This window comes from Gracilinanus agilis, chromosome 4 (genome assembly GCF_016433145.1).
Source record: "Gracilinanus agilis isolate LMUSP501 chromosome 4, AgileGrace, whole genome shotgun sequence".
Lineage (NCBI taxonomy): Eukaryota > Metazoa > Chordata > Mammalia > Didelphimorphia > Didelphidae > Gracilinanus > Gracilinanus agilis.
The window spans coordinates 103,233,606-103,260,049 of record NC_058133.1 but is presented as its reverse complement, the minus strand read 5'-3'; the positions used below and the strand labels follow the sequence as shown (position 1 = coordinate 103,260,049).

At 42.6% G+C, this 26,444-nt stretch overlaps 1 protein-coding gene across 2 annotated transcripts in view; it reads left to right on the top strand.

Annotated features, from left to right (window-relative positions):
* The window catches only part of CSRP1 (cysteine and glycine rich protein 1), a 43,117-nt gene extending 30,699 nt beyond the window's left edge, over positions 1–12,418 (top strand). For both annotated transcript variants that reach the window (XM_044676238.1, XM_044676239.1), the window contains exons 3-7: positions 1,087–1,255; positions 4,114–4,243; positions 9,858–9,951; positions 10,716–10,831; positions 12,094–12,418. In XM_044676238.1, coding sequence (XP_044532173.1) covers positions 1,087–1,255; positions 4,114–4,243; positions 9,858–9,951; positions 10,716–10,792 — 470 coding nt within the window. In that variant the 3' untranslated portion in view covers positions 10,793–10,831; positions 12,094–12,418. The remainder of the gene's footprint in view (positions 1–1,086; positions 1,256–4,113; positions 4,244–9,857; positions 9,952–10,715; positions 10,832–12,093) is intronic.
* The last annotated feature ends 14,026 nt before the right edge of the window (positions 12,419–26,444 follow it).

Here is a 26,444-nt window from a genome sequence, read left to right as displayed (position 1 = left end):
GGCTCAGTGGATTGAGAGCCAAAGCTAGACACAGGAGGTTCTGGGTTCAAATGTAAGCTCAGACAGTCCTAGCTGTGTGATCCTCATTTGCCTCACCCTTGCTTCTCTTCTGTCTTGGAGTTGTTACAGGACAGAAAGTAAGAGCTTAAAAAAAAGTAGGAAGAAAGAGGCTGACAGAGAAGGAGGAGGCTATACCTATACTGCATGGCCTTTTCCTGGTCCTTTTTCTTGGAAGGGAGGACTTGGGACACAGACTGACTGGCTACCATCTGTCTAGGCACTGGAGATCAGAACATTTCTAAGTCTAAACCCTCTATTGTTTGTGCCCTAGACCATCTCAGATTTCTTTACCTTCTAGTTTGAAAGGGTACATAAATCCTCAGGACATGATACCGATACAAATGCTTGGACAACATGCATAGGAAGGACTGAACACATGCTTTATCTATCTGTCTTGGAGTTCTTTAGTCATCCATTTATATATGGTGGTTAGCTTTCTTTCCCATGATTCTCTACCCAGTGCCTTGCCTTGCTTTTCCCCTTTTCTTCTCCCACCTGTGGGAAAAGCTCTGGACTAGATAGGAAATAATCTTTCTAGGCTTTGATGTCCTCCACTGTAAATTGAGGGAGGACTGGTCCCTTTCATTACTGAATTTCTATGATTCTAAGACTATAGTTTACCCTCAAATCGGAACTAATCATTTTTGTACCCCGAGCATGAAATGTTGTTCCAAGGATGAATGATACTAAATGTTTCCCAGAATTAACTTTTTAAGGCAAGACCCTTGGATGTCACTGCTGGAGGATGTTAAAGGAGAGGTGGAACTGAAATGAATTGGGATTCACTTGAAGCATCTGGGGAAGTGGGGTAGGAATCTGGCCATATGATACTTTCCTAATTTGATTATGCCTTTTTTTTTGCTAATTATTAGCTATTTGCTAAAAATTAGCTGCAATTTCTCTACATTGCTGAAGGACTGCTAGAGCTTTTAATAGCTTCCTCTAAAATTGGTGCCCTGGGCCAAAGCATCAGTTGCCTTGTCCTGGTTATGGCTCTCAAACATTCTTCTACTTCTTCTTCCTCAGTGGTTTGCAAGAAGAACCTGGATAGTACCACTGTGGCTGTTCATGGTGAAGAGATTTACTGCAAGTCCTGCTATGGCAAGAAGTATGGTCCAAAGGGCTATGGATATGGGCAGGGAGCTGGAACACTGAGCACTGATAAGGGGGAGTCGCTGGGCATCAAGCATGAAGAGTAAGTACAGAATTCCATCTCTTTCACAAGTATAGGATGAAAGTGTGGCTAGTTTATATGAAAACAATCAGGAGATTTTAGTGGACCCAAGCTCATTGTGAGTCATGGCATCTGAACAAACGCTAATCCTCTCCTACGAGGGCAGCTAGGTGGCACAGTGCATAGAGTGCCTGACCTGGTGTGAGGAAGACTCATCTTGCTGAGTTCAAATGTTACCTCAGACACTTACTAGTTGTGTGACCCTAGATAAGTCACTTATCCCTGCTTGCCTTGCTTTCCTAGTCTTAAAATGAGCCAAAGAAGGAAATGGTCAACCACTCCAGTATCTTTGTGAAAACAAACAAACAAACAAAAAAGAACATAAAAAAAAACCCTTAGTGGGCCACAAAGAGTTGGACATGACTGGAATGACAGCAACAACAAGGGATGTTTATCCTGGAAAAGAGAAGGACCCTGTGGAAGAATTAGATGGACCCCACTTGGCTCTGGAGGACAGAAATAGGAGTAATGGCTAAAATTGCAATGGGTGGATATTTCTATACAACATAAGGAAAAACTTCCTGACAAGGCAAACACTGCAGAAGTGGAATGGGCTTACTCTAGAGGCAGTGAGTTTCGCCTCACTGGACATCCTCAAGCAAAGGCTAGATGGCTGCTCATTGGAGGGGGTGGAAGGTCATTCCTGCTTTAGTGCAGAGCAATGTAGTAACAACTCAACTTAATAAATATAGCATTCCAATAGCCCTTTGAGCTTTATAAAGTGTTTGACCCTTTAGATCCTCACAACAACTCAGTAAGGTAGAGGGTGCTATTCTCCACTATTTTAAAGATGGAGAAACCAAGTCTGAAGTCTGCCCAAAGGCTACTAAGTGCATGAGGCAGTATTAGAACTTGTGTCTTCCTCATTCCAGGTACAGTGAGCTGTCCACTATGCTCCTTTGCAGTCTCCAAGATTCTAGGTGGTGGGTATGAACATAACTCATGTAGCAGGAATGTATTGCTGAACCCCCTGGAGGAACTTTGTTTAGCCATGTAGAATCCTGGAACTGTAGAATGTCAGTGATGGAAAGGAATCTAGAGACCCTCTATGGTCCAACCTTCTCATTTTATAGGTCAGGAAACTGAGACCTAGAGCACTGAAAGAGTTAATGCTTGGTCTTTTAGATCAAGAATCCCGGTCTCCTGACTCAAGTCTGATAATTTTTCTAGTATACTGCTCTGATATAGTGGAAAAATTTTTAGTTTTTGGCCAGCACCCCAACTCCAGACATTGAGGATCTTTTGGAAAGCTTTCAATGAAAATTGGAAGGCTCAGAGGAAATTCTTGCCCAATTTTTTTAAAGCTCCCACAGCCTTAATCTCTCATCGTGAATACAGCTGCCATTTCTCCTATTCCTTTCCCCAGGCATTGTCCAAAATGATTTTGCTTTCCCAAGGGGTTATGGCAACATTAGAGTTAAAGACACAGGGTAACCTCTGACCTGCTACTTATTGATTGGTGCCTGCCCGTGTCCAGTTCTGGCTGGCTTCCTGGTCCCAGTGACATGGTCAGTAAGTCACAAACGCAGCTGCCCAGTTTTCTACTGAGGTTGCTGTCCCAAGAGGAATGATTTGCATTTAGATGTCTTGTGACATAAGGGTTAGAACAGAAGCATTGTGGGGGAGGAGGAGGATGTAGGGTAGTGAATTGTTTTGCAAATAAGATGAAAAATGATGCTGAGGTTTTGAATGTAAGTGAATGGAGAAGTGATATGTTGTAGCAGAAAGAGTACTGACCGGAGAGTCTAGAAATCTGTGTGCCTGTCCCAACTTTGCCATTAACTAGATATTTAACTTTGACTAGGACAATTGGCTTCTTAGCACCTCAGTTTCCACCTCTATAAAATGGGAACGTTGATCTAGAATCTAGATCAGTGATGGGCAAACTTTTTAAAGAGGGGGCCAAAGGAAAGGAAATGCTCATCTGTCAGTCTGTTTCTAAGACAATTCTTTTGAAGTTTCATTGTATTGTATCCTACTCATTGTATTTGTCAGATTGGGAATAATGTTAGGCAGCAGGATAGAACATTTCAGGGGGCCACATCTGACCCGAGGGCTGTAGTTTGCCCATCACTGGTCTAGACAATTATATATGGGTCTTAAAAAGTCTTTTTTAAATTCAGTTTGATTTTCAAGTTCACATTCTCTCTTTCCCATCTTACCTTCTCCACCATGGAGAAAGCAAGAAAAGTAAAATCCGTTATATACATGCATAGTCAAACAAAATCAATTCTTACCTTGGCCATGTCCAAGAATAAAAATCTAAAATCTGCCCTCTAAGTCCATCACTTCTCTCTCTGAGGGTGGGTACGTACTTCAGCATGAATCCTCTGGAATTGTTGTTGGCCATTGTGTTCATCTGTCTTTCATAGTTGTTTGTCTTTAAAAGAATGTTGTTATTATATAAATTGTTCTCCTGGTTTTGCTGACTTTCCTTTGTATCAGTTCACATAAGTCTTCCCAGGTTTTTCTGAAGTCTTCTATGGGCCTTTCTAGCTCTAATAATTTATGGTTCAAAGATGGAGAGGATGGACCCCATTCTGAGACTCGGGTGAAAGAGGGGAGGTCATGGGTACCTAAAAATATGCCTTTCTGTAAAGATCCGGGAAACTTTCTCCAAAGTCACTTGGGCATCCATTTCAACTTAAGCATTTACTATCCACAGGACCTAACTCACCTGCTCATGGAATGGCAGCATCTTCATATGTGAATAGATGAATTATGATTCACTTGTTGAACAAGGTGGTTACAAGCACTTTATAAACATCTAAAGTGTTATATAAATGTAAAATTATTGTTTTTGTTCTTACCACTTCTAGGACCCCTGGTCACAGGCCTACTACCAACCCTAATGCATCCAAATTTGCCCAGAAGATAGGAGGTTCTGAAAGCTGCCCTCGGTGTGGACAAGCAGTCTATGCTGCGGAAAAAGTGATTGGAGCTGGGAAGGTAAGGTGCCACCGTGGCATGACCAGTCAAAGTGTGGGGAGAGGTAGCAGGTTGAATAGATAAAGAGAAGAGATTCTTTTTAAAAACTCTTACTTTCTGTCTTAGAATTACCACTAAATATTGTTACTAAGGCAGAAGGGTGACAAGCCCTAGGCAATTGGGGTTTAATGACTTGTCCAGGGTCACATAGCTGGGAAGTGTCTGAGGCCAGATTTGAACCCAGGACTTACTGCCTCCAGTCCTGGAGTTCTCTCTATCCAATGAGTCACCTAGCTGTTCAAAGGAGATCCTTTTGAAATTAGTTCCACACTACGTCATTTAGTCGGATGTCCTGCCTCACTTTCAGAGCTGGACTCCCCAACCTCCTTATGGACACCTCTGAACTCTCTGCATTTACGGTTTAATGCTCTGCCTGCTGGAACCCTCGTAGTTCTGTTCTTCAAGTAGCTGAAAATACTTATTCACATATTTTATTACCATTAGATAGGCTTTAAAAAAATCTGTACACTGTACAGAATTGCATAGACTTGCCTTTTCTCAGGGCATACAGACTAAAATACATTGAGAGAAAATCCTAGAGGAGGGTAAGGCAACTGTTTTTGTCATATATGACTCTTGGTTATCCTATTTAAGGTTTTCTTTTGGCAAAGATACTGGAGTGCTTTTGCCATCTCCTTCTCCTTCTCATTTTACAGACGAGGAAACTAAGGCCAACAGGGTTTAGTGACTTGCCCGGGGTCACACAGCTAATAAACATCCAGGTTGGAATTGAACTTAGGTCTTCCTGGTTCCAGGCCCAATGCACTATCTACTAGAAAACCTAATTCAACAAACTCATTTTCAGAAGATGTCACTGAGGCCCAGAGTCATTCCAGCTCTGCCCCTTACTCTACCCAAGTGACCTTAGGCTGGTGAAAAAAAAAGGCCACTGAATGGCTTTGGGCTTCTTATTCCTAATCTGTAAAGTGAGAGGGTGAGACAAGATGATCTCTAAGGGCTCTTCCTTAGGCTCTTAAACCTAGAATCCTCTGAAAGTAGCATACCCAGGATCCCTGAACTTTAGAGGCAAGATCTGGACTACAGCTAAATTCCAGGCTGCTCTCCCTAGCCATTATCCTATGTAGTGAACATAAATATCAACTCATATATTATTATCTTCAGGGCTTGAATAAAGGCTAAACTAGTAATGGGGATAAAATTAATCAAGAGACATTTATTAAGTGCCTGCTGTATGTCAGGAACTGTGTTAGGCACTGACTTTACAAAGATAAAAAGTAAATAGTCCCTTTCCCCAGCTAGGGATGGTGGCGATGAAGGAATGAGAAGGAAAGGGAACAAATCTTTATCCAGTGCCCAGTGTATACTAGGCCCTTTATAAATGTTATCTCATTTGAGCCTCACAACACCCCTGAGAGGTAGATGCTGTTGTGATCCTCATTTTATAGCTGAGGAAACTGAGGCAGACAAAATGAGTGATTTGTACAGCCAGTAAGTATCCAAGGCTGGATTTGAACTCAAGTTTTTCTGACTCCAAGCCTGGTGCTCTATCCACTGTGCCATCTAGTTGCCTCAAGAGACGTATTCTATTGGAGGGAGAAAACATGCACACAGAAGTGTGTGCACACACACACTCACACAGAGTAATCCCTCACCAATTATAGGAGTTATATTCCAGAGACCCCAGGATAGATGAAAATCTGCGAAGTAATGAGAGAACAGACTGATGCTACAGTCACTGAACCAGTCAGCACCCAGGATACAGAACACAGCGCTGTGGTTGGTTGCCTTTTTTCAGTCAATAGTATGTTGTGTACAATCTCATGATGGCAAACTTGCACAAAGGGTAGTGGCGTACTGCATTTCCACTGTGTACAGTGAGGTATTCATCCGCAAAATCCCACAATATAGAGAAAACTCTACAATACAGAATTAGATTTTTCTTAAACCTGCAAGACAGTGAAGCCCTGATAAGTGAACTGCAATATCTTGAGGGACGACTGTATGCATCTACAAGTCAGGCAATCATTGAGAGAATATTCATTAAAAGATACTGTTATATGTCAGGTTCTGTGCTAAACACTGGAGATATACAAAGAGACAAAAGATAGTCCCTGCCCTCAAGAAGCTCACAATCTAATGGGGAAGACAACAAGGAAATAAATATGTACAAATTAGCCATATACAGGGTAAATGGGAAATCTTTAAAAGGGGGAAGACACTAGAATTAAGGATTGGGAAAGGCTTCCAGTAGGTGATAGGAAAGCAAGGTAATAGGGGGGAGGCACTAGGAACTTGGAGGATCCTGAAAGGCTTCATGTAGGAGGTTGTACTTCATGTTTAGAGAGAATAAGAAAAGTCATCTTTTTTTTGAGCCAGAAAGTGTCATCTAGAGAGACAGGACATTTTAGGAGCTGTAGAAATGAGGGGAACTTGATGAAATGGACAATAAGAAGAGCCCAGGGAGATGGTGGTAATCCAGGATTTGACCCATTTGCAGTCTGGGAGACATGAAATTGGAGCTTCTGTTCTTGCTAAGTAATCTGAGGAGTTGAGAATGGAACCTAGGACTCCTTGATCCCATAACTGGCTACACTGTCACTCACTCAAGGTCATTAGGATCTGGGGAAGAACAAACTTGGGGAGCTCATATCCAGGGTACCAGAGATTGATGAGTTTTCTTTTACTTTTCTGGAGTTGGAGACAGTTTGTTTGTAGTTGAGATGAGCAGTTCCCATTCTACCACTGTCCCCACCCCTGTTTCCTTCACTGTATTCTTTTCTTCCTCAAACCCAGCATCCTGTCTGCCCTGGAAAGGTACCCTTTTGTCCCATCTGGAATGCTGTATTTTGGTATCCTCTTTATCTCTGGTAACTGTCCATGTATCAGCAGCTCAGCTCATTAAATGATTTCTGATGGGATTCATCTGCTAAGAACTTGGCTATTTTGGGGAGATCCCAAGCCAAATTTCGCAAACCCCAGTCTTACTTCTTTCCAATAAAGGGACTTATAGCCATGTTCACTTGCCATTAAGTCTAGATTGGAAACACAGATGGCCATTGCTGGTCCCATGATGGTCCAACATTCCTAGTGAGACACTGGACCACAGTGTACTTTCCCTCCAGAGCTAAAAGCACATTGAACAGTTTTCTTTGGTACAGTCCTCTTTCTTGAAGTGATGGCCTTTGGGTAAAGGAGGAAGTTCCCAGGACCAAATCCATGACCTTGCTGGACTGGTCTGGACCCATTCAAGGTTGGGAGGAAAATAGAAATCTTGCTTCAACATCAGTGTTGGAGACAAAGGTTTGTTCTGAAGCTGGTCTTCCAGACCAACTGGGTTCTCTGAATGGAATTTAATGACCTTTATAAAGAATTTAAGTGGCCTTCAATTCTGGTACTAAGCTCCTCTTTTCCCACATCTTGGTCTGAGTACCTCTAGTTTCACTGTCTTCTCTGGACACTTCTTTCCCCTTTGCCTTCTCCCTTCTCCCACCTCAGGGATGAAAGACTACCCGTTGCTGTCTTAGCTGGGTAGAGGCCAATGGGTGGGAACCAGGAAAAAAAAAAGAGCAGTAGAGTGTAGGGCTATGGGATCAGGAAAAAAGGAAACTAGGTATTCTAAAAGTGGTGAGGCAGCTAAGTGGCTCAGTGGATTGAGAGAGCCAGGCCTAGAGACAGGAAATCCTGGGTTCAATTCTGACCTCAGACACTTCCTGTGTGATCTTGGGCAAGTCACTTAACTTCCATTGCCTAGCTCTTACCACTCTTTTGCTTGGAACCACTACACAGGATTGATTCTAAGATGGAAGGTAAGATTTAAAAAAAAAGGCAGGGGGGAAATTGAGGTATATAACTCGGTGAAGTAATAAATTAGTAGGGAGGTACAACCTACCATGTACAAATAAATCTCAACAATCTAATAGAATGACATAATGCAGAGAAGTAGTAAATACAATCCAGGGAAGTATGGTCCTGGGGTGGCGATTCAGGAGAATAGATGACCAGTCTTTGCTTGGTCAATCAGGTAACTGTCTGACCTTGGTTATTCTCTCTGGGTTTCATTTTCCCTATTGGTAAAAGAGGAAACATTTGTATCTGTTCTGTTTTATAACACTTTAGGGTCTACAAAGCACTTTTTGCTCAACAGTCCTGTGAGGTCCTAAAGTATTATTGTTATTATTATCACCCCCATTTTACAGATAAGAAAATAGAGAACTAGTGAGCAAGTGATTTGCTCAGGATAAAAAATGTGATTAGAGCTTGGATCTTTTGAACTCAGATCCAATATTTATTCTTTCTATTTTTATTTTATTCATGTATTTATTTACTTATTAGAACCCTTACCTTCTGTCTTAGAATCAATAGTATATATTGGTCCCAAGGCAGAAGGACTAGGCAATGGGGATTAAATGACTTGCCTAAGGTCACATAGTTAGGAGGTGTCTGAGACCATATTTGAATGCAGGACCTCCCATCTCCAGGCCTGGTTCTCTATCCACTGAGCCATCTAGGTGCCTCCTCTTTCCACTTTTATAAAAAGAGACATTAGATGAGAAATCATCCTAAAAGGAAAAGAGTTTTGTAGACATTTGAAAACTTATAAAACAGGTCTTTTAGTATCTATTTTGGGGGGAGGGGGAGCAGCTAGATAGTATAGTAAAATGCCCAGCTTAGAGTCAGGAACACTCCTCTTCCAGAGTTCAAATCTGGCCTCAGACACATATTAGCTTGTGGCCCTGAGCAAGTCGCTTCACCCTGTTTGCCTCAGTTTCCTCACCTGTCAAATGAGCTGGAGGAGGAAATGGCAAACTACTCCAGTATCTCTGCCAAGAAAACCCCAAATGGGGTCTTGGAAACGACTGAACAACAACAATAACAATACTAGATTTGTGGCCATATGCTCACCACATTACCTCCAGGATCAAACATAAAATCTTCTGTTCGGCTTTTGAAGTCCTTTATAATCTAGTCTCTTCCTACCTTCCATGTCTTCTTACATCTTACTCCCTTCAGTATACTCTGGATCCAGTGACAGTGGTCCATCTGCTTTTCCTCAAACACCACAATCCATCTCTTGACTCAACATTTCACGGACTGTCTCTTATGCCTAGAATGTTCTCCTCCCTTCTCATCTCTACCTCCTGGCTTCTTTCAGGTCTCACCCAAAGTTCTACCTCCTGCAAGAAGCATATCTTCTTTAATTTTAGTGCCTTTTTTTCTGAGATTATCTACAAATTATCCCGTTTCAATCCTGTTTGAACATATTTATTTGCATATTTTCTCCCCCACTTTGTAAGCTCCTTGAGGACAGGAATTGTCTTTTGCATTTCCTTGTGCCCCCAGAACATAGTGCTTCGCCTGGCACATAGCTGGTGCTTAATGAATGCTAGCTGACTACCTCTGAATTCTCCTGGTTATATTAATAACTTGTCTTCCCTACATTTTTGCTGTCTCTGACTCCCTCTCCAAACTGGAACTTGAAGTCCACTTTTCTTAGCTCCATTGACAATGTAGACCTCATTAGTATCTTGAAGTTCACTCAGCAGTTTTCCCTTGGGGCTAGAGTGGGAGGACTGACTACAGAACAGCTCACACACCCATTCCCTTCTCTTCGCAGTCCTGGCACAAGTCTTGCTTCCGGTGTGCCAAGTGTGGCAAAGGCCTGGAGTCCACTACCTTGGCAGACAAGGATGGGGAAATTTACTGCAAAGGTGAGGAGCTGGGTGAGGGTGAGGCTGCTGGATAGGACTTCAGGCTCACCATGTGCTAGATTAGTCCATACTCCATGAAAGAAGCATCACATCTTAGGGCAAGAAGCTATTTCAGAAATCATCTAGTCTTATCTTCCACAAATGAAGACTTTGCTTAATGGAATATACTTAAATACATCTCTGCCTTCTAATTTAGGAAGTTTAAGTATATAGATTGTCTCTGAATAAATAGGACATCGGGGGAACTTTGGAGCAAAGAAGAGAAAATCAAAGCCAAATTTCATACCAAAATTTTATTGTAGGAATGTATAAAAAAGCTTTTGTTAAGCATTTACTCTGGCCCAGAAACGGAGTGGGTTGCTGAAGATACAAATACAAATAGTGAGACAATCTCTGACCTTGAGGAGTACAGTTCTGCTGGGGAAGGTGCTCATTTTACAGAGGAGGAAGAGAAGTTCAAGGAGACCACCATGTTTTAAGATTTAGGAATTCTCACTGCAACCTAAGAGGCAGTATAAGTCTCATCCCTGTTTTGTAGATAAGGAAATTAAGGTACTTGGATCTGGTAGGTCCAACATCCACATGTTTTCCACTGTCCCACAAAGCCTTTTATAGCCCAGAGGAGGATGGATTGCCTCACAGGCAACAATGGATAGTAGGGGCAGCAAGGATGGTAATCTCGGTACCTGAGCCTGTCCCCATCATGCTGTCACCTGCCTGGCCTTTGTGACAAATGGAAATCTAACCATCTGTTTCCTTTGCAGGATGTTATGCCAAAAACTTTGGGCCCAAAGGATTCGGCTTTGGCCAAGGAGCTGGAGCTTTGGTCCATTCGGAGTGAAGCAGTTGACAGTGTTCCCATTTCCCTTGCTCACCTCTGGTACCTCACCAATGCCAACTCCAGCCCTTGTCTATGTAGACCAGGCTAGATAAAGGAGCTACATGCTTTTTTTCCTCTCTCTTTCTTTTTCACCTCTCTTTCTCCTCTTTCTCTCTCTCCTGCCACTTATACTAGCATCTGTAATCACAGGTTTTGATTTTGTGCAGTGTGGGTTTTTGCCTGGGATATTGGGTTTCTAGGGCCCTCCTTCTTGCTCACCTTACCCAGTTGACACCATTTCTAGGGTGAACATTCTAAAGGGCTTCTAGTATTAATGCTTTTACAAGGGGTGAGCCTGCATCCTCTCCCCTCACTCTCCAGGATTTTTGTCTTTCAGCCCCTTCACTCCATCTGCTAACTGTGTAGATTGGCCAAAGGATCAGAAACAATTTCATGAATCCCAGAAAACTATACCAGCCAGGAGAGAATGTGGAAAGGGAAGACAAAGGAAGGAATAAGGATGTAGAATATATATATAAAAGCCTTCCTAGGTTTTGGTTTGGGGTATATAGGGGAAAGGAGAAGGTGAGAGGCATAAGAAGGGCATCAGTCTTCAGAACGTCACTCCAATTCATTCCGCACCCAGATGCCTTTAGACAAGGGGATGGTGGCAATTTCCACAGGACAGAACCTTGAAGTTTTGTATTCCCACAAAGGCTTGGAATGGGCAACACCCTTACTCACCTGGGCACACTCTCTGAGTGTGCATGTACACGTTTAAACACTGCTTGACTGCACACATTCAAACATTACTGTTTTCTTGAGGCCTCTCTATTCTTGTCAGCAGTCTGTATTATGCCCAAGTTACTCCTGTTAGGAGGTTCTGGGAAGGGTCTCTGCTAGCCACAGGCCTAGGGCATTGGGATCAGGTCCATATCACCTCCAGTCTGGAGCTCCCTCAAAGACAAGGTCAGTTTTGGAATCCCCCAGGGGTCCACACCATTGCTTTGTTGGCATAAGGAGTTCTGGGCCAAACTAGATTCCTGAGCATCAGTCAGTGATCCAAACCTTAGGTAGCTCAAAGCTTACTCTTTATCAGGGGGAATCTTCAGGCTAGAGATTTTGGTGGCCAGCCTGGAGACCCTAATGCTTCCCTAGCTCCTCTCCAGGGGTTCTTCAGTCTATTCTCCACTCTGTAGAAATTTCCAAAACTTGTAAGGGGAAGATTTTGAGGTAGTTTAGAGATTCCAAAACACTTATTAGACATCTTTCTACCTGCCCCAACCTACCTCTAAACCATCCTGCATTGATCTTTTTTTCAGGGTCTCCCTGCTGGGCTCACATTCTCCTCCTTTCACCATTACCTTTTCCCTTCCCTCAATCCTTTCTTTCTCTAAGTCCCTTTTTTGCCCAAACCACCCTATCACTGCTAGACCCTGAGGAAAGAAGCAGTCCTTGGGAGAGTGTGATGCTGGACCTTGACCAAGAAAGTAGGAGGCCTTAGAAGAATCTCAGTGACTATGAGGGAACCATCAAGCTAGGACAAATTTATTCTGAGGGATACATCCGTGATATCTGCCATTGGAAAGGGCAATGTATTTAAGCTAATTTCTTATGTAATCAATAAAGCTGATTAAAAAAACCAAACAAACAAAAAAAGCAAACAATCCTGGTATCCAGAGTCCTGAGAGATGGCAATGATGTCAATCCCCTGGAAACTGAAAGAAACTTGAATGGGGTAGTAAAAAGGTACCTAAAGGGTAAGGAAGAATATGAAACTGTTTATTCAAGCTTTTGTTTTCATCCCTTTGCTGACTCCTTTTCTCTCAGGAGTTCTGGAAATCATCACATTAAAGTTGGCTAGGAAAAATGGAAAGGAACCCAAGACAATGCCATATGAGCCCTAGACTAAAGGAACGGGGGATGTTTGTCATGGGGGTGGTGGTGAACGATGTCATAGAGGTCTTCAAGGATTATTTCATGTCATTATTATTCAGGCCCCCATGCTGCACAAGATGACCCCACTGTCCTTTCCGACTCAGTCCATGATTTTTTGGCCCTCCAATCAAGGCCTAATCCCTACCTGGAATGACTTGTCCCATTCCCCTAGACTTGGAGATAACCAATGGGAACTGTTGGTGTTTTGACATTTGAGCTGTGATCTCAGCTTTGAGGTTGGCCAGTCAGACTGATTCCAGAAACTTTTGACCTGGGAAGCCCCATAGGGAGAGGAAAACCCAGCAATCAGAACAAGAAAATGTACTTCCCTAAGGGACAGAGAGGGCCCGTGGGGTCTGCTGTCAAGAATTTCAGTTCTTTGTTTCTGTAAGACCTTGGTCCCAGGCTGCAGGGAGGCCCTCACAACCAGATAAACCTCTGCCCAGTCCTACCTAAGATTTTCTTCACTCCTCTGTAACTCAGGCCCACACCTGTTGAGGGCAATAGCCCCTAACTCTCTCCACTGCTGCTGCCCACTCTACTAGATTGGCCTTGAGGCCCTCTGAGCCCCTCAGATTCTCTTGACACATGTGGTCAGAGAAGCTCTTGACTTTCCCCTTATTGACCCAATTCAGCATTTGTAGATTCACTCTTCTCCCTCAACTTGCTATCAGACAAAAGGATTTTACCAACATTTAAGGGAAAATGTCAAATATTATATTGGTTAATTGGAGAGCACACCTATTTTCCAAATCTTGATTGTGTAGACTTTAAGTGTGGAATGACAAAGAAAAGCAATGAGAATAGAGAGGTGGTGATAAAAGTAAATAAAACATCTTTATTTGAATAGAAAGAACCAGTTTTATTGGGAGGAACTATTCTCTTGTTGGGGACTGGGGAGTCACTGAAAGCTGTTTTTAAAAGGGTATTGTTATATTCAAATCCTAAGAAATGTTGGTCTCACCTTGATTGACAAGGAAGGCAGTTGGAGAGATTGGAATGTTCCCAGATGTGGTGAGCCAGGGGCAAAAGTTGGTTGGCCTGAGAGAATAAATACCCCTAACAGCCATCTGGGAGGGGTCTTTGACCGTTGGTCTTTAAGGTTCTCTCTCTCTCTCTGATTTGGACTTTGGTCCCTAGATCTTGAGGTCTTTGAATCTTCCTAGCTCTTTAGGTCTCTGGGTCCCTGGGTGGTGAAGGGAGGAAGGGAGGTCTGAGAAGAAGAGGGTGATAGGATTTGAATATTTCCTGAAGGCTGTGAAGGCTAACAAATCACCAAAACTGATAATAAGAAAGCTGAGAGGAAATCACCAACACAGCTGCAGCAAGGGCTGTCACTTCTCTGGTTTGTCAGTGGACAAGCTGAACCAGAGGGGTTGTGAAGAACAATAGCTCCAGCTTTACTGAGACAATAGCCTATAGCCCTGAGTGATTATAGATTATAGACATTAGATCGACAGGGTCTCCAATCCCCAATCCCTATCCTGCTTATCCTTTCCCTAATTAAGATAATAGATAAAGTATTTAATAAATACCTTCCTGAGTGGTCATTATATCACAACCCTTGGGGAGGGAGCAAACTTAGTCAGATGAACAACATGATCCAAGGCTAATCAGAGCCCAATATTAATAATTGATCCAATCCCAGATGGGACCTGAAAGGGTTACCCATCCATCTGACCATTTGGGGTTCTTCCTGGGCAACTGTTACTAAAAGAGGAAATTATAATGACTACCAAGGGTGATTAGGGTTGGTATTCCCCTATCACCAGCACCTACGGAGAATACAAAGATACATCCACCTCACTAGAGATATATCTCCTAGGATCCCATTTCTCTTTCTTTATAACAGTATCAATAAGGGACAACTAGACGGCTCTGTAGATTGAGAGCCAAGCCTAGAGATGGGAGGAACTGGGTTCAGATCTAGCCTCAGATTCTTCCTAGCTGAGTGACCTTAGGCAAGACACTTAACCCCCATTTCCCTGCTCTTTGGCCTTGTAACCATTACATAGTATTGATTCTAAGAAAAAAGGTAAAGATTTTTTTTAAAGAGTATCATTAAATTTTTTAAAATTTTTAAATGGAAAAAAGTGTCAAAATAAATGTTCTACAAATATACTTCTGTACCATAAGCTTAAAATCATTCTCTGTTAGTATGTACACATTTTTACTTTCAAAGATATTTCATTTTAGGGATACGGTTTATATTCAGATCAATAAGGTGAAAGAATGCAATGCAGTCCAATGGTAAGAATGAATAATACTTGGCTCTACCACAAACTGTGTGACCTTGGGCAAGTCACTTCATCTTTCTCTGACTCATTTTCCCCATCTGTAAAATAAAAGGATTGGATAAATATCATAGGACTGATAAAAAGATTGGACTAGATGGCCTTTATGATCTATGGAACATCCTAGCATCCCATAAAAGGCCTTTCAGTATAGGACCTTGTTGAATCCCAGAGAATGGGAGACTTCTAATACAACCCCAATTTAACCATAATAACTAGCATATCACTCCCAGCTGAATCTCAGACCTTTCCTGAGGCTAATTCCTTAAGGGGCCCCTAGAGTAAAAATCCACTATGGGAATAATATGCAAGAGGAAGAAGTCATAGCTCTGGAGCATCTTATCTTAGGAAATATATCTTGCTTCTGGCATTACTTCTCAATGACATCTTGATTAATGAGTGAATCAAAGAATCTGTCATAAAAACAACAACCATAAATGTGTGAGAGAGACTGATAATGATGAGAAAGAATGTGAGGGACAAAGGCAAAGCAGGGAAAAGGATACCTTTGGCAATATACCTTAACAAAATAGAGGATTAATGAACTATACACAAAAATTTAAAAATGAGGAAATCAACCAATAACCCCCCAAATATCACAAATGAGGAAATCTTGAAAAGTAGAGGAGAAATATGTAAATTGGAAGAATGATACAATAAAAGATGATGTGGAAAAAATGAGCAGATGGGTGTAGTTGAACAAACCTGTGATCCTTACTACTGGTTAGGTGGTGGCTCACGTGAGCTCCAGAGTGAGCTGCAGTAGAGTAGAGCTGATCTGGTGTCCCAACTGAGACAGGCCCAATAAGGTGAGCCTCCTGGGAGCAGGGAGCCACCACTCAGCTTAAGGATGGGTGTGAGAGAGATAAGGTCAAAGCTTTTGTGCCAATCAGCAATGGGATCAGGTTGTGAACAACCACTGTACTTCTGGACAGAGCAAGATAGAGACGTAAGTTTAAAAGAAAAAAAGGAAGGAAGGGAGAAAGAAAAAGAAAGAGAAAGGAAGGGAGAAATGGGAGAAAGGAAGGCATAGAAAGAAAGAAAAAAGGAAGGAAGAATAAAAGGGAAAATGAAAATAAGGATTTGATATTAATTCATAATCATTGTAACAACAATAGCCAGCATTTATATAGTGTTTAAAGATTTGTAATGTGGTTAAAAAAACTTAAAAGCCCTACCTTTCATCTTAGAATCAGTACTATGTATAGGTTCCAAGGCAGAAGAGTGGTAAGGGCTAGGCAATGGGGATTAAGTGACTTGCCCAGGGTCACACAGCTAAGATGTGTCTGAGGCCAGCAGTGTGCTTTTAAAAATCTACTTTTATCCTCACAACAATTCTAGGAGGCTGGTCTTATTACTATTGCTAGTTTACAGATTAGGAAACTGAGGCAGACTAGGGTTAAATGACTTACCCAGAGTCATACAGCTAGTAAAAATCTGAGGCAGGACTTGTCAGGTCTTTCTGGTTTGAGGTCCAAAACTCTATCCATTGAACCACCCAACTGCCTCTTGTGTCACTTCTTACTCATAATGCAAACTCAGAAAGAAATAAACTACCAAATGAGTTTATTCGTTGTCTCCTCATTTGCATGAAATTAGTTTCAGGATTGAATGAACAGAACATTTGGAGTTTCTGCTAGAAACTAATGACCCTAGAAAAATCATCCTGCCCGCTCCTCTAGGGAGAGTACATCCGTTAATAGATTTAGAACTGGATGGCACTTTAGAGGTCATTGAGTCCAACCCCTGAATTTTAGAGATGAGATTTTAAGGACCCGTCCAGAGTTACACCGGAAATAAAAGGCAAAGTTAGGACTTGAGTCCACTTCCTTATGTGAAATCTAATGCCTTTTCCACTGAACTCCTGGGAGGTAGAGACAGGCTGAGAGAAGCTTTTCACATCAGCCTTAGTTCAAAGTCTTCTTAGCACCTGGGAGACTGACCAACAAAGAAATGCTACTACTACTGCTACTATTACTATTACTACTGCTAATACTAGTATGGCTACTACTACTACTACTACTACTACTACTACTACTACTACTGCTACTGCTGCTGCTGCTGCTGCTGCTGCTGCTGCTGCTACTGCTGCTACTACTACACTATTACTACTACTACTATTACTACACTATTACTACTACTACTACTACTACTACTACTACTACTACTACTACTACTACTATTGCTACTGCTACTGCTTCTACTGATGACACCACTTGTTTGTATAACACTTAATAGATTTCAAGCAAACATGACATCATTTGACTGTCATCCCAACTCCGTGGGATGGGCAGGACAGAGAAGGCATTATTATTTCATGAATGGAACTCCTTGACTAAAGACTTCTTCTGATGCCTCATTGTGCTACAGAGGTGAGTCTGAATTCTAAGGGGTTTATTAGTGTAGCTTAAACTCTGTCAGGTCCAGCCAGGCTACAGGGACTTTGGTATAGTCCCAGGGATGGCTTGACCATCCATCAGTTATTTGCCAGGACCAGCCCACCTCAGTCTGGCCAAGCTCATCACCAGGTAGGTTGAAGAATGACTAATAAGTCATTCTCAGCTGTGATAACTATCAAAGATCACTCACTAAGCTGTAGAAGGCTTGGTATCTTCATTGGGGAGGAAATGAATTGAAAGGAATTGAAACCCCAGATTCCTGAAGGGGAAGAAGAAAAAACAAATATTTATTAAGCATTTCTATGTGTCAGGGACTATGCTAAGTGCTTTACCAATACTATCTCATTTGATCTTCACAACAATCCTTGTGGTGCTGGTGGTGGGCTATTATTCACATTTTATAGTTGAGTAAACTGAGGCAGACAGAGATTGAGTGACTTGCCCAGAGTCACAAAGCTAATAAGTGTCTGAGGAAAGATTCGGACTCAACCATACTATCTGAAGGCTAGAAGTCCATCTCACAGAGTTGGGATGACAATCAAATGATGTCATTTAGGTACATGTAAAACCCAGTGGAATTGCTCATCAGCTCTGGGAGTGGGGAGGGAAAGAACATGAATCATGTAACCATGGAAAAATATTCTCAATTAATTAATTTAATTTAAAAATTTTTTTAAATGATGTCATTTAAAATGTAGAAAGTACTGTACAAACAAGTGATGTCCTCATCATCAATAGTAGTAGTAGCAGTAATAGCAATAATAGTAGTAGTCACAGAAACAGCAGTAGTAATAGTAGCAACTGTAGTAGTAAGAGCAAGAGTAGTAGTCATAGTAGCAGTAATCTGTAATAGTAGTAGTAGCAACTGTTGTAGTAGTAGTAGTAGTAGTAGTAGTAGTAGTAGTAGTATTTGTTTGTTGGTGGATCTCCTAGGTGCTAAGAAGACAGGGCAAGGATGAGTTTGATCTGAGGCTGGCGTGAAAAGCTTCCCTAGCCTTGCCTCTACCTCTCTGCTGATCACTTTTGAGCCAAGTTTAATGGAAAGAGCATTGGATATAGCGTGAGGAGTCCTGCCACTGCCCCTTTTTTTCTGTGTGGCATTGGACAGGTCCCTTAAACTCTCACCTCTAAGATGAAGGCTGCCCTGAATGACATTTTTCACTGACATTTTTCACTGACAGTGGAGGCACAGTGGGTGGAACAGTAACATTGGACTTGCAGTCAGGAAGTTGCTAGTTCAAATCTCCCCTCAAACACTACTGTGTGACTCCGGGCACCTCATTTAATTTCTCTCAGATGCTTCTTCATCTGTAAAATAGGGACTGCAATAGTTCTTGCCTCAGATGGTTATGAGGGTTATAAATAAAATTATGTTTATAATGTTTTTAAATCCTTCCTTATGAAGTAAAGACTGAAGGGACACAAGGATTCAGACATAGTCCTCCACCCTGGAGAATTTTCTAGTTCAGCTGTGGGGACAAAACAAACCCATGGAATATAATTGACGATAACAAGGCAGGATGTGCTCAGTGGCAAAGGAGGGGTATACACAATAAGTACTTAGAGCAGTCTGCTCAGACCAGGCGCCTTCCTTGAAAGGAAGGAGAGAGGGGCTGGCATATGGAAACTTCTGGAGTGATTGATGAATCAATACACAGGTAGAATAATAATTGAGCACCAGAGGATTCCATCCATCTCTGCTTAGGTCTCATCGGTCTCATCTAGTTTAATTATGATCGACTATTCCAAAGTGCTGGGGGGCTGCTCTGCTCACTCCAAATGAGTGGATTCTCCAAGGGATATGAGTCCATTTGTGTGAGCCTCAGTGTTCAGGAGCTGCTCAGGTCAGTTTGTTATTCTGGCAAAACTGGCAAGTGCCTGTTTTGTGGCATGTCCTATATCAGTACAAAAGGGATGAGGCCTGCTGTCACTGGCTGGCACATGCCATCTGTTGCTGTATCCTTTGTTTGAACATTAATAAATTATAACTCAGAGCATGACCTCTCTTGTTTAGAATCCAGTGACTTGTTATAAGGCTGTAGTAATTCAGAGATGGGAGAGACCACTGGGGGTGGCTGCCAGACTCTCAGATCTCCAAAGCAGAGGTCAAGCCTTATGTCTTTTTATAATCCTTACGGGGCCTAGAACAGTGTCCTGAACATAGTAGCAGTAGTAGTAGTAGTTTTTTTGAAAGTATTTTTTAAAGGAATAGATAACAATTCATATTGATAATAGTTCAAAGTTCGTGAATCAATTTTCTCTCAACAGTTCTATGAAATAAATATTGCAAGTAACTAAAGTGGCAAAATAGATGGAGTGATAGAAATAGAGACAGGAAACCTGAGTTCAAATCCAGTCTCAGACACTTACTAGCAATACAACCTTGGCCAGGTCATACAACGAGGAATGTCTATTAAGGATAATAACAGTACCATCAGATTGTAAGCTCCTTGTTGTTTCTGTCTCTCCAGTGCCTGGAATATAGTAGGAACTTAATAAATGTTTATTGATTGAATTTTTTTTCCTCCCAGGGTTATTGTTGAAATTAAATGAGATACTTGCAGAAAATATTCTGCAATTTTAAAGTGCTGTATAAATGTTAGCTGTTATTATTAATAAAATAACAACTATAAAATGTTGCCATTTTACAGATGAAGAAACTGAGGCTCAGAGACTGATTTGACCAGGGTCACCCATTCTTATAAGCATCCTAGTAGCTAGGAGTTGAATTCTGTTATCTTCTGGCCCTAAGCCAATTAATCTTTTCACTACACTATGGGAAAGAAGAAAGGAAGGAAGGAGGAAAAAAAAAGGAAGGGAAGAAAGAGGGAAGGAAGGAAGGAAGGAACAAAGGAAAGAGGGATGGAGGGAATAAAGGAGGGAGGTGGAAGGAAAGAGAAAGGGAAGAAAAGAAGAAAAGAGGGGGGGAAGAAAAAAAGAAGGAAGGAGGAAAGGAGAGGATGAGAAAAGAAAGAAAAGAAGAAAGGAAAGAGGAAAAGAGAAGGGAGGAAAGGTAGGAAGGAAGGAGGGAGTGAGGGAGGGAGGGAGTAGAGGAAGGAGGTAGAAGGAAAGAGAAAGGGAAGAAAAGAAGAAAGAAAGGAGGGAAGGAGAAAGGGAAGGGAAGGAAGGAGGGAGGTAGAGGGAAAGAGAAAGGGAAGAAAAAGAAGGAAGGAGGAAAGGAAAGGATGAGAAAAGAAAAGACGGAAGGAAGGAAGAAATGATTAGAGAAGTCTCTCCAGAAGAAGTAAGAGCTTACATCTAACAAGAGATACAGAGGAGAGCATTGTAGGTGAAATGAGTAGGGCCCGGTTATCCCAAGGATTTCTCACAAAGACCAAGCTGGATATTTTCCATGATGCTCAGGGGGTCCGAGGTCCTTTAGAAGTTCTAGGGCCAGCTGGAGACCTTGTCCAGCTCGCTGGACTCAGTGGATCTCAGAAGGGGATTGGGTGCTGGAGGCAGGCTGCCCTCTTCTGGCTGCTCTCCCATCCCTGCTGCAGCCTAAACTGATTTCTGGCAGCTGGTCAACCTCTTACTCGGGAGCCCTGCCATTGGCCAACCCTGCAGAATCTTGTTGCTGGGCACTAGCTAGAGCAGTCTGGGGTCTCGCAGGCTCAGAGTTTTCTAACTAGGAAGGACTTCAGAGGCCATCTTGTCCCTAGCTCCCTGCATTTTTACAGATGAAGGAACTGAGTCTGAGAGGTTGTTAATAACTTGCCCGAAGTCACAAGCTTTGAGAGGGCTGGGATTTGGACCCATTTGACTGCCATGATTTCCCCCAATACAATATGCTCTCAATTCATCCTGGACATCTGGGAGCTAACGCTAGGAAAAGGAGACAAGCTCTGTGGGCCTGATGGGAGACAGAAGCAGGAGGGACTGAGCAAGAAGGACGAAGCAGACGCTGGCCCCAGGCAGAGATGGGGGACCGGAGGATTATGCAGGGAAAGGTTAGAACAGCTGGTTTTGTGGCACATTCTGGCCTTGGGAGGGAGCAGGGCGGGGTTGTGTGTGAGTGAGGGGGTAAAAAAAATTCCTAGCCCAGGTAGGACAGGGAATGGGGTGGGGGCAGAGGCTTCTACCGGGAGGCAGCAGCAACGCCCCTAGTGAACAGCAGGTGGTGCCATAAAGTCACAGAGAAACCTGCTCTCCTTCTCCACAATCCTTTACTTATTAGTCAACAGTCAATCGTCAAAAAGCATCTCTTAAATGCTTTCTATGTGCCAGGCACTTAGCTAAGCACTGGACTATTGATCTTAGGAAAGGGCTTTACAGTTTACACAATATTTCACATGTGCTAATTCTCTGGATCTTCCCTAGAGCTGCTTGAGGCATCTACTGTGTCCCCATTTTATAGATGAGAACACTGATGTTTAGACAGAAGTGGCTAGTCCAAAGTTAGGCCCAAATCTAGACTTGAGGTTTGGGAGCAGGGCATGACCCCAACCTGGGTAAAACCATGTAAGTGTGGTCTTGACGTCTTCTCTCCTTTTCAGTGTCTTGGGGTCTTCTTATCCATCCTCCCTAGCATATTCCTCCCCAACCTTCTCCTTACCCTGCCTTCTTTCCCCATATTGATTTTTCTTTCTGATACACACATACTAATCCCAGATACATTTTTCTTGAAGACTTAAAAACCTTCCTTGTCCAAAGAAGAGCCACTTTAATGGAAGGATCTCAAGCATTGGGGCAAAGGCCTTGCCTGGAACCCTATGAGAAAGTGTTTATGGTTGTTGTTCAGCCATTTCAGACAGTTGTGTCTGACGCTTCATAACCCTATTTGGGGATTTCTTGGCAAAGATGCTGGAGTAGTTCACCATTTCCTTCTCCAGGTCATTTTACAAGTGAGGAAACTGAGGCACACTGGGTTTAGTGACTTGTCCAGGATCCCACAGCTAGTAAAATGTTTGAGGCTGGATTTGAACTCAGAAGATTCCTGACTTTAGGCCCAGAGTTCCTTCTACTGTACTACCTTGCTGCCATTATGAGAAAGTGACCCTTCTCTTACCATTGGGAGGAATTCTTTGATATCATTACTGCATGCCATGAAATGGTTTTTTTTGGGGAAAAAACTATATCTCAAGCAAATGAGGGGGTCTTTCCTACCAAAGCCAGATATTTAGAGAGAGAGCTAAAGGTTTTGAAAGAGGCAAAGCCTACAGGCAGGGAAAGGCCATCTCCAAGGCTGAGCAGTGGTCTTGGAGTCAGAGGACACGGGTTTGGGCAAGACCTCGGTTTATTTATTTATAAACTAGAGAAATAGACTAAATGATTCTTTCCAGGGCTAAATCCTAGTTCCTATGATCCTTGCTGCTTCAGTGATCCCTTTCAGAAAGGCCATGAAGAGTTGGAACAAGAATCAGGAAAGGTTCCCCCAGTTTAAAAGGGGGATGCCACTTTGGGATGCCTGCTCAAGGTGGAGGGAAAGAGGTGCCCTCATCTTGGAGCTCCTCTCCTAGCTACCAATCCAATTCAGCAAGCATTTATTCAGCGTTTACCACATACTTGTAAAACACTGTGTTAGATGGTAGAGATGCCAAAACAAAATAAAAAAGAGGGCCTGCCCTCAAGGAACTTATAGAGAGGTAGCACACAACATATACAGTAGATAAGTAAATACAAGACAATTATAGGCAGGAGAAAGCACTGTGGACTAGGTCCAGAAACACTCGCTCTAGAAAATGGCACCCAAACTGAACTTTGAAGGAAGCTAAAGATTTCAAGAACTGAAAGGAGTGAGGAGGGAATGAATTCTAGACGTGAGGCATAGCTCATGCAAAGACACGGAAAAGGGAGATTAAATGCTAAGTTTGGGAAACAACAAAAAACATTTAGTAGGATTGTGGAATATAAAATGGCAGTAATGTGAAATATGAAGAGCTTTAAATACTGAGCTGCAAAACTTGTATTATATCCTATAGGGAATAGGGAGCCATTGAAGAATCTTGAATATGGGAGTTACATAGTAGGTTGTTGTTGTTGTTCAGTTGCTTCAGTGTTTTCTGACTCTTTGTAACCCAAATTGGGGTTTTCTTGGCAAAGACACTCCAGTGGTTTGCTACTTCCTTTTCCAACTCGTTTTATAGATGAGGAAACTGAGGCAAACAGAGTTAGGTGACTTGCCCAGGGTCATACAGCTAGTATGTATTTGAGGTCAAATGTCTGAGGTCAAATTTGATCTTCAGACTTCCTGACTTCAGGGCCAGTGCTTTATCCATTGTGCCACTTAGCTGCCCCTACTTTTTGTATTTAGAAAGTGATGCTCCCAGGGGCAGCTGGGTAGCTCAGTGGATTGAGAGCCAGACCTAGAGATGGGAGGTCCTAGGTTCAAATATGACCTCAGACACTTCCCAGCTATGTGACCCTGGGCAAGTCACTTGACCCCCATTGCCTACTCTTACCAGTCTTCCACCTAGGAGCCAATACACAGTATTGACTCCAAGATAGAAGGTAAGGGTTTTAAAAATAAAAGTGATGCTCCCCAGAAATTTTTATTTTTGTTGTTGAGTTGTTTCAGCCATGTTCAACTCTTTGTACCCTCATTTTGGGGTTTTCTTGGCAAAGATACAAGAGTGATTTGACATTTCCTTCTCTAGCTCATTTTACAGATGAGGAAACTGAGGCTAACATGGTTAAGTGACTTGCTTAGGGTCACAAAGCTAGTATCTGGGACCATATTTGAACTTGCGAAGATGTCTTCCTGATTCCAAGCCCAATGCTCTATCCACTCTACCACCTAGCTGCATAAAGACATAGTAAACAGATAAATACTCACAAGGTAATTTGAGGAAGAAGAGAACATTAAACATCTGGAGAAGGCTTCATGAAGAAGATGACATTGGTGGTGAACTTTGAAGGAAAATAAGGTTCTTAAGAGGCAGAGATGAAGTATACATATATTCCAGTCTCAGAGAACATATGCAGAAACATAGAGATGGGCATGGAATTTAGACATACTCAGATGACAAGCTGAGGAGTTTGTATTTCTTTTAAACCCTTATCTTCCATTTTGGAAGCAATACCAAGTATTGATTCCAAGGCAGAAGAGTGGTAAGAGCTAGGTAATGGGGGTTAAGTGACTTGCCCAGGATCACACAGCTAGGAAGTGTCTGAGGCCAGATTTGAACCCAGGACCTCCCATCTCTGGGCCTGGTTCTCAATCTTGCCTGGAGGACATTGTCTTTTAACCTAGAGGTAATAGGCAATCATTGCAGATTTGCTAGCGGCGGGGAATAACATGATCAGATGTGCTTTAGGAAAATAATTTTTGAAACTGGAGAATGGGTTAAAAAGGGGAAGAAACCAGAAGTCCAAAAGGGAGATTGTTGCAATAAGCTGGGTGAGAGGTGATGAGAGGCTGAAGCAGGGTGGTGGCCCTATGAGTGGAGAAGACACCAATAGGAGATTTGATGTGGAGGTAGAAGCAACATGATTTGTCAACTGATTGGTTATTGAGGTGTGGGGTGAGGAAGAAGGAAGAGTCAAAGATGACTCCGAGCTCCTGAGGAGACAGTGATGCCCTCAAAGGAAATAGGGAGGTTTGGGGGAAGAGATGATTTTTGAGGAAAGATAATGAATTTTGTCTTTGATAGATACTTTTTAAAACTCTTACCTTCCATCTTGGAATTAATACTGTATATTAGTTCCAAGGCAGAAAGTGCTAGGGGCTAGGCAAGGAGGGTTAAGTGACTTGCCCAGAGTCACACAGCTAGGAAGTGTCTGAGGCCAGATTTGAACGTAGGACCTCCCATTTCTATCCACTTGAGTCACCTAGCTGCCCCACCACCACCACCACACGCATATTGAATTTGAGATGCCAGTGGGTATCTCCAACTGGAAAGCTCTAATGAGCAGTTGGAGATGTGGAACTGGGGCTCAAGAGAAAGATTACGTGGCAGCTGGGTAGTTTAGTGGATGGAGAGCCAGGCTTAGAGATGGGAGGTCCTAGGCTTAAATCTGGTTTCAGATACTTCCTAGCTGTGTGACCCTGGGCAAGTCACTTAATCACCATTGCCTAGCCCTTACTGCTCTTCTGTCTTAGAACTGATAATAAAATAAAAGGTAAGGATTAAATTTTAAAAAGTAGATTTATAGTTAGAGATAATTGACATGTTTACCTTGTAGAAGGGACCTTTTGTTTTTCTGCACCATTTACTTTCAAAATGGTATATTCTTGGAGAGGGGGGGGGAGTAGATTGAGAGTCAGACACAGAGATGGGAGGTCCTAGGTTCAAATCTGGCCTCAGATACTTCCCAGCTGTGTGACCCTGGGCAAGTCACTTAATTCCCATTGCCTAGCCCTTACCACTCTTCTGCCTTGGAACTAATTCACCACATTGATTCTAAGATGGAAGGCAAGGGTTTAAAAAAAAGAGAGAGAGAAAGATTAACTTGATATACAGATCTGCAAGGAGAGAATAGTGGAACTGGTGTTGAGCTGATAAGATCATGGAGAGAGAGTGTGTGGGTATTGAGAGAAGACCCAGGACAGGACCTTGGAGGATACCTACAGTTAGGGGTGGGACACTGATGAAATGATCCCGTCAAGGAGTCAGACAGGTAGGAGAACCAGGAGAAAGCAGTATCACCAAACCTGAGGGAGGTGAGAGTACTGAAATGCAGGGAGGGGCCAGTGATGCCGAGAGAGCTAGAGAGGTCCAGAAAGGTGAGTTCTGAGAAAAGGCCATTGGATTTAGCAATGAGGAGATTCTTGGTAACCTTGCAGAGAGAGAGAGAAATGAGTGGGTGGAGAGGCAGTAGAGACTAGAAGTGTCATCAGCTTTTTCTAGGAGGCTGGTTATTAAAAGGAGGGAAGCTAGAGAAAGATCGCTGCCTATTTGAACTAATTATGCTTGAGAACTGGGTACCAGTTAGGCCAAGGGAGATCAGTTCGGAGTCAATGGGATAGCAAGTGGGTCTGGTAGAGGGAGGAAGGTTGTGGGAAGAAGGGCAGGCAGGCCCAGCATCCTTCTCTACTCACTCATATCTTCCATCCACCAACATTATCCCTGTCCAAAAGCAGCCACCAACTCCCAAATCCAT